The sequence below is a fragment of the Sitodiplosis mosellana genome, unplaced genomic scaffold, assembly GCF_009176505.1.
Source record: "Sitodiplosis mosellana isolate CC-2019 unplaced genomic scaffold, AAFC_SMos_1.0 Smas_scaffold_6150, whole genome shotgun sequence".
Classification (NCBI taxonomy): domain Eukaryota; kingdom Metazoa; phylum Arthropoda; class Insecta; order Diptera; family Cecidomyiidae; genus Sitodiplosis; species Sitodiplosis mosellana.
In genome coordinates this window covers 3,176,296-3,188,921 of record NW_022601391.1, presented here as the reverse complement: position 1 = coordinate 3,188,921, position 12,626 = coordinate 3,176,296, and the positions used below count along the sequence as shown (strand labels likewise).

Here is a 12,626-nt window from a genome sequence, read left to right as displayed (position 1 = left end):
AATCGATAAAAAAAAATCTAGACGTGGTTTCGAACAAACTAATGATGCAGAAGTGTTTGTTTTGAGGTCCTCTAACAAACGCCATTGGAATTTCTCTTGTGCGAAAACATGTGTTGTACGGTGTTTTAAGCGCTTGGAAGCTCCAAGATGATGTGTAGATCATCTCGAATTGAAAGTATTACTGTTTACAAAAATGGAATGATAGCAAATCGCTCTATGAAGAGACACGGTAAAAATTTGCTGGGCACAACAATACGTTTAAAACAAATTTGTTTGCGACAAAGTGAAATTGAGATCACAAAATCGCTCGTCAACACGGCAAGTATCCAGTGAAATGAATATGATACTGCAATGGACGGTTGTATGAGATTGCAAAAAGAAGAAGTGGAAAATTGCCTTAAAATACATTTGTGTAAATGTTGGACGGCGGTAAGAAACACAAATAATATAAGGTTAGTGAACAACAGAAAAAAGCAAATAAAATCGACTACGATGTGAATGAAAATGAATTACAACGCGCACAAAATCAAAACGTTATATCATCTATTTGTATGAAGCGAAAAAAAGCAGAAATACATTACACGATTGTGATTGTATCAAAGTTTAAGTCATACTTAATCAGATGACGATGACGGAAACGATATACGAAGTAAAAAAAAATATATCAATAAATCTTGTTTCTTATCGATTATGAACTGAACAAAATGTGATATGTGACTTGCACAGCTGAACCTTTCCAATACACACACACACACACACACTGGGATATATGGATCAAATGGGAAATATATTAGACAATATGACGAGAAAATTGTAATCGCAACCTTAGTTGTGGTTTGTTTGTTTTTTCTCTTCTACGGGGGCAACATAGACTGTAAGAAAAGTAATCAGTGCAGGGAAAAAAAATCGAATGTAATTCAAGCCATTATCGTCTTATTTCTATGACATTCTATTTCTTTGTGTAAGATAAATAGCTTGGTGTTTTTCTATATAGACTTTTATACGTGAACGGCTGGCTGTCTTTGTTCTTTGTTTTTTTCTCTGCTGCTGTCCCAAAACTGATACGCAACCATCGGTCAAATTAAATGAACTGGTGAAAGCAAATTAACAGGCAACATTAGCGGCACAGTGTATGAATTTGAACCGAAGAATGTGTATTTGACACTGATATCAATATGAATACAGAATATTGTTTTTTTTTTCACTTAGCTAACGCACTTTTGGTCCATCATCATTTGCTTATTTGTGACCGTGCGTTCGCATAAAAAGACTTTCGGTAATTTTGGCCAGTGTAAAAAGAAAAGAGGAAAGTGTAGTCCACATCTATTATGTATAAACTATACATGAAACAATTCAAACGTCGACAGACAAAAACAATTGATGTAGTCCAACAAACGGGAACAATAGATACAAGTATAATAACAGTGATTAAATACAAATCAAAAACCGATAAATAACCGTTTATGATATCGATGTTTGGTGAGTGAATGTATTTTTCGTTTCTTTGGTCAATCCATCAAAGATTAAATGGAGAAAGAGAAAATGTTTACAATCACAAAATTTGCGTGTTTTTTTTTTACTTCGTAGTCAATAATAATTGTATTGAAAAGAGCATGTAACGGACTAATCGTTGTTTTCTACAAGAGTGCACAAATTATAAGCTGAAATGACGACGGCGCATGACTTGCAATTCAAAGTTTAAATCCGGAATTGTTTACCATAACGCAAGAAAGAAAATGAAAAACAGAACTAGAGCAGTATTCTATTTGGCTTGCATTCTTGACATACAAAGCAATTTAATTGACAATCAATTTAGATCACAATCGATCACGGTTTTGTGAAAGAGTTTGATTTTTGAGCCTACCAGCAAAATATTGACCAAAATATGAGTGATTTATTGCCCTATCGTGACAATATTTACATAATGTTATTGCTTTTGTGGACAAAACGGACTAAATAAACTATGTTCGCTCTATGCAAAGTATCGCGAATGTCTGACGAATCACGTCAGATAGACTAAAATGAAAACACAAAAAAAACATGGTCGATAATTTGGCGCACGCCTTCAATGGCAAAAATGTGAAACTGTCGCTGATTGAAATGTACATTTTATTTTTGCTTTGAGGGTCGTAATGAAAAATGGCTTCATAAGACCAATTTGCGATCATATCGATTGCATTTGAATGCAATTTCTTTTCACATTTGACATCCAGACTGTGTACGAAGAAGAAAAAAAAGCAAAATCTACACGATGTTAATTTAGCGCCCGAAGCAGCCTTCAAAGCCATTTGATTCGAATAACAAATGGTTATGCAATGCTCAGAACAATGTTTTACAACGAAAGAATTTGACATGCACTTGCCAATCAGAGTGATGGATCAGATTGCGTATCATGTATATGTCTGTGTTTTGATCTTCTGCCGTGTTCTGTTTTGAGTTTCCCAATTTGATGATAACATGACATCGTAAATTATGTAAAATCCCAAGCGGACAACTTTGTAAATCAAATTTTATTTAATCCGTTTATTCAATGGCATGATTTTTGTCTCCAATATGACGTTGTAAATAAAAGATCGCGGCGATGTCGAGCGATGGTTCGCATCTGCGTTGAACCGAAACCATGCAATTGTAAAACTTTTTAAAGCGTAAACTCACGATGTTGAACTCCAACATGTAGCTGCATATTTCTTAATAATTTTCAGTTTTTCGCAAACTCACAAATAAATACGCAAATTCGCAAAATCTGTCAGAGTGAAGTAATCGCAAGACGTTTTTTTTTCTATTTCTAATTCAGTTTTCAATTTAGGTGCATGATAAATTAACGTATTATGAATATGGTAATGTGATAAAGTTTTCGGCATATAATGCGAATAGATTTTGCATATTCAAGAAATCCACGCCGTTACTCACACAGACAAACCGCATAATAGCTAAACATAGAAAAGATGTCGATGGGGCAAACAAGCGAAGTAGAGAAGATGAAGAAAAAGAAATGAAGTCAACGAAGCTGATTAAATGACATAAATGACTTTCGTCATGTCGTCGGCTGCATGAGAGAAGATTATATTCGTAAAATCAGTTGAATTATTACTATGGAAATGATTGCTTATGCATGAAGTCAAAAAGATGATGAAGACGAGAGAATGACAATGGCGGTGTTTGTGGCTGACGTTATTTTGAGATGGCAATCATGATTGGCCGGAGTCAGGTTGTTGTTTGGGCGAATATTAGAGTATGGATTTTAATTTTGTTTTGCATTAAAATGTCAATATCATTAGGTCAATCGGTGCGATTTTCATACTGAAATAACTGTTGCCATATTCAAGATGATATGATCCCGACCTCACACAGTCACATACGTTTAATGACAACTTTCCTTCAGTTCAAATCATTTTTTGTAGGCCATTATAACGAAAATGCACTGGGTTTCATTGACTTAAGCAAAAGTGAAATAATCAAATAACTCATCACAACTAATCATTTTGAATTAAGCGGATGAAAACTGCCAGTAGTTTGAAGAAGTGTTCACATTAGTAGAACGATTTGCGATTAATAATAATATAGGTTTGCATCATCGCGTGTTTATCATCATCAGCATTTTATATGGCACATTTTTTTTCCGTTCACATTGAAATAGAAAGATAAACAAGACAGAAACATTAACTGTTGACTTCAATGATCCTACACGTAATCGGTAGTAACAGAGATCACGATGTCATACGTTTTGGAATCAGACTAACACTATGCCGACTCTCGCAAACTAATGCATTGAATTCGAGATAATTATCGCACTTGTTTTTAATTGTATATTCAAATTGATAATTCAATATTATTATAATTAAAAAATATTCGCACAATGGACCAATGGAAACAAAGCGGTGCAAATGAGGTGATTTGTTTTTTTTTCGTGTTGAACACTTTAGCTATTTCCGTTTCATTGGTTGTTTTGGAGAGCAACTAATTTTCTCATTCGAAATCGAATTTTTGGTGGCTACAGAGTGCGGTTTAGCTCTACACATGGTTGAATGTAAAAGGCATCGAAATTGCAATATAAGAAAATATCGTGTCAACCAAATGGTGAGCTAAATTTTAACAATAACTTTGATTAATTACTGCTCGGCAAACTGTTACTTTTGATTTACCTCACATGTAACACGCGTGTAGTATAAATCATGAATTCGCTTAAGTTTCACTGCATATGTTGCGGTTTTGAATGACTTCTTCTTTTATGTCTTTTTTCCTGTTCGGAAAACAAAAGCAAAGCATTGAACTCATCTTTGTGTGAATTTTCGTCAGCTTTCAACGTAAGTGAAGCAGCAACGATGGCAATATAATTCACTATTTGTTTCTATTTACAATAGCAATATGTTTGAACATTAGTAGTACACATTTTGTTCGAACAAAGTTGAGCATTTTTCATTCAAAGCTCATTTTTACATATTTACGTGTGACATCGAGTTTATGATGTGTAATGATATGAGACAAGATTTTGTCTTCGTTTTTCATCATATTTTCCATCCATATTGATCGATAAGCTAATATAAGGTGTCCTTTGCAGATACAATTTTTTTTGCAAATGAGAATATTTACTCCCCAAATAATACTATGTTCGAAAGAAGTTCTTTTGGAAAATATGTAAACACATCGTTTAAAATCATGTCAAAAGTGGAGTGTAATCAAAATGAATAAAAATCCAAATGAATGTCGGCCACATTATGTAATGAACAGTGGAAATGGGTAAAATTATTTCAGTTTTTATTATAAATTGTTATTTAGAGCAAACCAAGTGTTTTGCCAATTTATTCACCTCCATTGTTTTGTGAAACATGAAACGTTTTGCGAGTGTTTTGCCTTTTTTCGGTTTTGCGTTATATTCCACACGATCCGGTAGAAGATTGTGAGAAATCCCATCCAACATTTGTGCTTTGCGAACACACAAAACACCGTTGCATTCTGCGACCAAAGTGCCAGTTTACAGTTTCTCATGACCGAATAAATTTCAACATACATCTTTAGGTCGCTTTTGTTCACATTGCTTCGTTGGCTTTTGTTTCGGCGTTTTGTGTATCGCTCTATTTGGTTTCGCTTTTATTCCACAAAGAAAACCAATATATACACATTGAAGATATTTTTTGGGTGTCGTATAGATTAACCTTGTAAAATGCATATACATATACATATATTTGTTTGATCTTCAAGGTCTTTGCGTGCCTCTTGTGTATATTTCACATTTGTTTGGAAAATGATGATTCCATTTGATTACTTTTGCAGTGATCTACATTTTATCTCTAGGTTCTTCCGTTGATCATCTGTTATATTTGTTCACATAAATTATTTGATCTGGGACCATGGTCTGAACGTCTGCTGTTTTTGCATTTCAATATCGAAAATGGACCACATTCTTTTTGGAATAACGTATCAAAGTCAAGACTTATCAGTTTGAATTTAAGATTTGTTTATATTTTTGTTTTGTTGATAAGCCGCTTCGATTAAGGCATAGTGTTGGACAGATTATGGCCATTGTCAATAGGTTTGAATGTAACGATAAGTGTTTCAATAAAAATACTTACTTGGCGGCATTTTACTTTTCAACATGTCCATGGCAACTACATTCAAAATGAGAACCCATATTGGACAATCCAGTACATCGGTTTCGGTTCGTACAAACGATATGGCCGACAAACACTGTAACTCGAGGCGTCGCCGATCGGGATAAGCTTGCTTCAATTCACGGCTTATATTCGATTGGAATTTTTTTACATCAAAAAGTTTCGAAATTTTTTCAATTTCCAACGCTTGATTGGGCAATTTCAGAATTTCATTGCCAATGGCCGTCTCATCTTTAGAACTGCTGGCGGTACTTTTTATATAAACATTGCTCCGCGAATAGCGACGTATCAAAATGTTACCGGCATCATCCATTTTAATTTTCACACCCTGCAAAGAGAACAAAAAACGAAAATATTCATGAATTGAATAAAAACCATTTCAAAATGATCAAAACTCGGGGGAGAAATCGTTCGCATGCGCTTTCCATGTGAACAATATCAACCTTGAAATGAGTATGGATTCCATTTTAAGATCTAGTACACACAAATAAGTCGCTACATCTTGCGATTGAATTGGTAACGGCATCGAAACGACTAGCCAAATCAAATGCGTGCAGTGAATTTCCAAGTGGTACGAAATGAGTGCACGCACATACACATACATACATGCACAGACAATCGAATTGATGGCAATAGACAAAATTGAATCACTTCACTTCAATCCACTTCACTCGAATTGAACTTGATGAAATATCACTCTTTTCGTTCATGCGAATCTGATTCGAATAGTAAATTTAAGACAATTGAATTCTTCGAAAAGCAAAATGATCCAAACGACATCGAATTAAGGCACATTGACATTCAACTTTCGATTTCTTCTTGACTGCTGGCTCCAAGTCGCTTTTAGTATTGTGTGACTTTTAATTGTTGAAATTTTGTTTTTTATTAGTGTGTCTGTTGTGTTTGCATGAGTGTTTCATTTTGTTGCTTAGCTAAATACATTTCGTGAGTCAAAAATGAATGCCAATTGGTTTGCGTATACTCAATTTAATGCTATTGAAATAATGTATAGTCTACGTACGACGAGGATTTTATTAGTTATTCAGTTGTAACGGAGTTTCAAATATAGTTCTTTTGCGCGAACAAATTTTTGTGCGATTCAATTTTGTGTTTGAAAAAATGAAATTAGAATTGATAGTAAATATAGAAACAGTAACTTTTAATGAATATGTATGGATCTTATAATCCAAGTTGATCTTACTGAGTTCAGTTCATTTTCTATAATTTTTGGAATGAATATTTCCTTCACATTTGGTGGCAAACCTTGCTCATTGCAATGACGTGAGAGTATGAGTGGGCGAGCATTTGTTTGCTTAATTAAAAACGCATTTTTTTCAACTCTCCATGAGTTCCATTCTCTGTGACTCTGTACAAATTGGCATTTCTAATGATTGCCAATTTTGTGTAGGCATTTAATATTTTTTTCTGTTCTTTGTGTTTTTAAATCAAAACATACAAAAAATGAAAGGTGATTCGTCTTCATTGAATCATTTACTTGCTGCCTCAGTTTCATATCAACCTACTTGCCTATTGTGACTTCCCAAATGAAACGAATGAATCCAACATTTCCAATGATTATTATTTCACAAATTTGGGGGAAAAGTTCGTAAAATGTGATTTTATTGGGCGCCATATTGAAGAAGCGAAGAGCATTCATCAAATCCACAAAACTATCGCATTTTCATATACACATATAACGGATTGTGTGTGTGTGTGTGTGTTTGTTACAAAATGTGTGCCTAAGAAATATTTGTGGAATGCGAAGAATTTATTGCAACCACGAATATATCGAAGTAGAGCGTAAAAGACTCGTCAATATTGAGTTGTAGGCGCGATTAAGCGATCGAAATTGAATGTGCTTTTATGAAGCATAGTAAAAAAAACACCCGTATACAATTCTAAGTAAATAAAAACAAAGCAACAGCCGAAACGAAAGGAAAACATTCTGAATTTTGCGCAATTTGCAAGAAACGGCACAAACATACCCAAGTGTCAGCAACTGACACACAGTAAAATGCAACGAGTGAAATGCCGTAAAAAAAGCCATTCCAATATATAAAGTGAATGAAAGGTTTTAGTATGCAACTCAAAATATGTGTGACGAAGAATACGTAAATTAAATCGCAATAATTCGACCATTAGAAAAAGACAATTCCCTGTCTCGCTTATAATACACAGATACACAAACACACACACACACACACAAATACATAGTCTTAAAATTGACGGAGTCTATTGTAAGCATTTTTGTGACACTAAGCAATCGTTTTTCCACTATTTTGACTGCTGCTTTGTGTAATGTGCACAACGCGCACGTACGTATTTATTTTATCAGTCAGCATATCGGTTGTAGGTAAGATCCTTTCGAATACATATATGTGCCTGTATTTTTCGACCAGTTCGATTGCTCGCGGGTGTGTTTTTTTTTAAACGCTCAATAGACCAAAACATTATTATATGCAACGAGCATCGAACAACAAGAGTAGCGTTCGTCCAAATGGACTGTGAAAAAAAGCGCCGACATAGCCTTAAGAATCAACTATTAAACCTACCAGACTTAAACAATCACACAGAAATCATATATACATATTTCTTTTGCATATTTCTACATACAAACTCGAATTAATATAGCCTGCTGCGATTTGTGCGCATGATTCGACGGTAAATTTGATCTTGTATTATGAAGGTATTTGCGACCAATGACATCGTGTAAAGAAAAAGAGACTAAAACCAGAACCGAAACCGAAACGAAAACCAAAAACAAAGAAAATTATAAATAAAAGGAAGCATATGAAAAATTGAGCAAGATACTGCTAACATACGGGATAATGGATACCGTATGGTTGGATTAAACGGAATGATTCACGGTTTGAGAGCACGAAACACAACAATGAATATCAATCTTAGCGGCATTTGGCAGACAGATTTTACCGAGCGGAGAGTTTGAACAACGAATGTTGTCAATTGGAGATAAAGTTGATACCTCCTGACAGAGTAGAATAAGCACAATTGCTAACTTTATGTATATTTTCTCTAGAGTACGGCTGAAATTTTGACACAGTCCCTTTCATCGATATGCTAGATGTCATTGGTGCAAGTGACGAGTGTGTTATATGTAAGAAGCTGTGTTTGTTCTGATTTAAATTAAATTTACGTTGCAAGAGAAGGAAGGGATGAAATCGACTTGGATTTGCTCGAACATAAAAATAATCAACCGATTTTATAAAAGTTTGCGGTTAGGACAAACGAAAAAAAAGTCCAATAACTGGAATAGTATGGTATCAATTTTGTCAACCTTGAATCGAATAAAAAATGTAATACGCGTTTGTAAGAGCTGATGGTGCTACTATCCCATTCAGTTGGAGCTCATGTTGCGTTTTTTTCTCTCTCCTCTTATACATTTCAGTAGATTATTTCGTGTTTTTTTTTAGTTTGCAGTTTTTACAGAGATTCCTCATTATGCTACACATGCGCGCAAATAAATAATACCGAGCACAAGTACACTATAACGAAAAGTGTGCCAATTGTGACCAATTTCGTTAGCACATTCAAAATATGCATTAGCTTACAACCAATGGCGTTGCCAATTGCAATACACAAAGGTATCTGCGAACATTTCACAGTTCGCAAAAGATTTCCAGCGCGACTGCGGTAGAAATAAACACATACTATGGTTGGCAATGTGCTATTATTACATTAGTAACAAATGAAGCACAACATGGGAAAGCATTTATGAATAATTGGTTCAAAAAGAAGAAAGAGACCGCAGTGCGTGGAGAGAGAGGTGAGGCAAATAAGTAAATATGGAGAAAAAAAAATTCCTCTTAGATTTGAAAACAACCGTACATTATATGTATATATACATTACAAAAACTACGCAATTGTTTTTTTTAGTTGTCGTTGTTGTTGTGTTATTGTTTTGGTTCAAAAGTCGGTTTCTCTCTCTCTCTCTCTTTCTCACTCTCTCTGTCTGAAATCGTAACAGCTTCACTCGGAAAGACTTGCAGCTCACACAGTTAATACCTAAGAATCATGCAATATGTTCCAGTGCTACGTTTTTGCTCTCGTACAAATGAAATGAGAGCTAAAAATTGAATTACGATTACATTATGATCACACAGTAGTAGGTTCACACATCACTATAATTGATTTGCTGCTTGGAACAGAATATTTTTATGGCTTGCAATTTCCTATTCAACTTTAAAGCTAATACGAATATAGCACAGCGTGATTATGTGTTGTGTTCATTAGGCACACAATTGTTTTTTTTTTCGTAAACGATCCCATAAAATAGAGATTGCGAATTCATTCAGTAAAGAGTTGAATAATGTGTACCTTAAATGAGAATGCATCATTTTCGATTGATAAGAATTGTTTTTTGAATTACCTGGCCGATTTGGCGTTTAAGCTCGTCCGTTTTTGGACTTCTCATCGGATTTTCAAAGCCACACAATCCAATTCTGAAATGAGAAGTGAACACAGAGAAATAAAAAATTATAAAAATCACATTTCTGGCAAATTAATCTATAGGGTAATTTATTTCATATCTTATGACCAAAAGCGAATTAATTTCCATTATAAATTATGCATGTTCATTTAGTCTTAAAGAGCATTTCTAGCCACGATCATTCGGAATTCTGCTGACGTTCTTGTTTTATCGTTGGTTGGATATTTATGGTGATCGCGAAGTTGGCGACACATCATATCACATTGTCTCGCCTAACATGAGGTGTTACACCAAGGTGAAACCAAACTCGCAAATCTGGTTACGATCCATATCGTCCGATAATCAATTTTGTTTTAAATTTTCGTCAATACCTGGTTCTATTGCTTCGTCTCCTTCTCCATTTTCTTAGTTTATTGCATAAGAAATGCAAATGTTAAACACAACATCTCAATGCCAATTTTCGGGACTATTATACAATCAAATTTGGCACACGCTGAACATACACACACTTTTTTTACCAGTTTCAGTTGATAAACTCGATTCCATCAACGTCCAGACATAATAAACGACTTTTATGTTAACGGGCTATTTTCTCTTTCAACGTCACCACGAACATATATTTTCAATAGAGTAATATAAACGTTGGCATGATCAATCAACGTCGTTAGGTTCCATTTCTAAGCACACACTTTCAATTTAATTGTACGCTTGAAAGGAACATAAACACGCTTTAGCTGATTGAAATTCGCGTTGCACACATCGGTGTATTCGCACACGGATTTCGTCTAGAAGAGACATAAGTCGGTATGATCGTTGACTTTACCAATTTAAAAGCGACACAGAAACGACATAATATCAAAAATTATTGCTTATTGGATTATGCGGATAACTGCCAAATTTTCGAATCATTTGTCGTTAATAAGTCTTTTTATTTGCATTTCATTCACTCAATTTAATTATTAGTTGATCTTTTTGTTGACATATGGTTAAGAAATTATATAGCATATTGTGTCAAATTCACCCACAAGCCTATCAACAACTTGGTGCTCGTGATTATATGAGAATACTTCCATTTCGCCTGCAAAGCTATGATTCGAAGCTCATAGCAAATTCAAATAATGTCGTGTACAAAATCTGCCAATTATGAAATATTGAAACTATTCACATTGGAAAGTTGGATAATGTTCATGATAAATGCGAGTACAGTGTGAACGAGTGTGAATCATATCTATCAAAACGTCATCTATCTCGCACAACACTGAAAGGTATTTATTGAATTCAACTGCATCTGGAGAACAGTGAGTCAGCTTTTATGGCTGTGCAAAATTTTGGAGCATATCTTATACGAGTCGGCTATTATTCACTGAGGACAAGTATTTAATACCCATGCAACATATACATATATGATCGATTATTTGTCTTTGTATCATGCTAGTCATGAATTGATATGTTAATATCAATGAGAAGAATTGCAGAATTCATTTATTCATTTGCTGCGATTGCTTTGAGTAAGTACTATGGCATTTATGCAATATCGATTTTCGTGGCAAACTTCTTCTCTTCTTCTCTTCCGTACCTTTAAATTACCTTCGTTTCATAAAAAAGCTGAATGAATAAAATTATGGCTGAACTTCCACCGTTTTTCGATTAAACTCACCACAACCCGCTAACCACTTGAAGTAATTGCTCAACAAAATTGTGAAATATGCATATTCGAGGGGTAAATTTAATTTGCATTTTCTTTTGTTTCATTCGATTGTTATAGACTGCAAAAAATATTGACAACATTGCATGGAAGCTGTTTTCATTTTTTTGCTCATTTCTCTCACCGAGAGAATGTATAAATAGAAGAAAAAAAAATCTTGTTTCTATGTTGGAATTTAATTTGATCGATTGTTCAGCGGTTGATCGATCGAATGACTTATAAAGAGATTTGTGGAAATCACAAATGACACGAATCATTCTATTTTGAAGTCAATATGATATTAGGACGTTGGTCACGAGGTCTTGTACAGAATGATTTGCACTTTATTCGACTGCGACATCAATCATGAATGGCACCAAAAATATAACAATTATTTAACTCCATTTAAAAGTACGTATGGTAACATAACGGTGCACATGGAATAAGTACAGTTCAGAATAACTGTGATTTTTTATTAAATATTAAAATTTGTTGTTTTTCCTCCTCAATTTTTCAATGGGAGTTTTCTACTAGATAAAATGCAATTTCAGACCACCATAAATTGATTTTCAGACACAGACCACTGAAAGCGTCTCGTCAGTATGCCTAATAAGCTCTAATTACACCGTGTGACAAAATAAAAGTTGTTGTGTTGCACATTGGGGTTTTGAATGCAAGATTTTAGAGGACCTCAAAACAAACATTTCTGCATCATTACTTTTTCCGGATGACGTGTGAATAAGAAAGTTATCGATTTTGGTAGGTCTAAGGTAGCGCCTATCAACATATCACAGTGAAATTTGGTTAAGAGCTCTAAAATTATGATAAAAACCTACATGACTTGAAAGGTGAGACCTTCCCATAAATTTTGGTACCCTATTTATCA

The 12,626-nt window shown here is 34.3% G+C and overlaps 1 protein-coding gene across 2 annotated transcripts in view; it reads right to left on the bottom strand.

Annotated features, from left to right (window-relative positions):
• Positions 1 to 12,626, bottom strand: part of LOC129574158 (kinesin-related protein 10-like) — a 47,168-nt gene that overhangs the window by 3,624 nt on the left and 30,918 nt on the right. For both annotated transcript variants that reach the window (XM_055455664.1, XM_055455663.1), the window contains exons 4-5: positions 9,997 to 10,069; positions 5,571 to 5,937 (exon numbers count right to left, since the gene is read on the bottom strand). In XM_055455664.1, the coding sequence (XP_055311639.1) occupies positions 5,571 to 5,937; positions 9,997 to 10,069 (440 nt within the window). The remainder of the gene's footprint in view (positions 1 to 5,570; positions 5,938 to 9,996; positions 10,070 to 12,626) is intronic.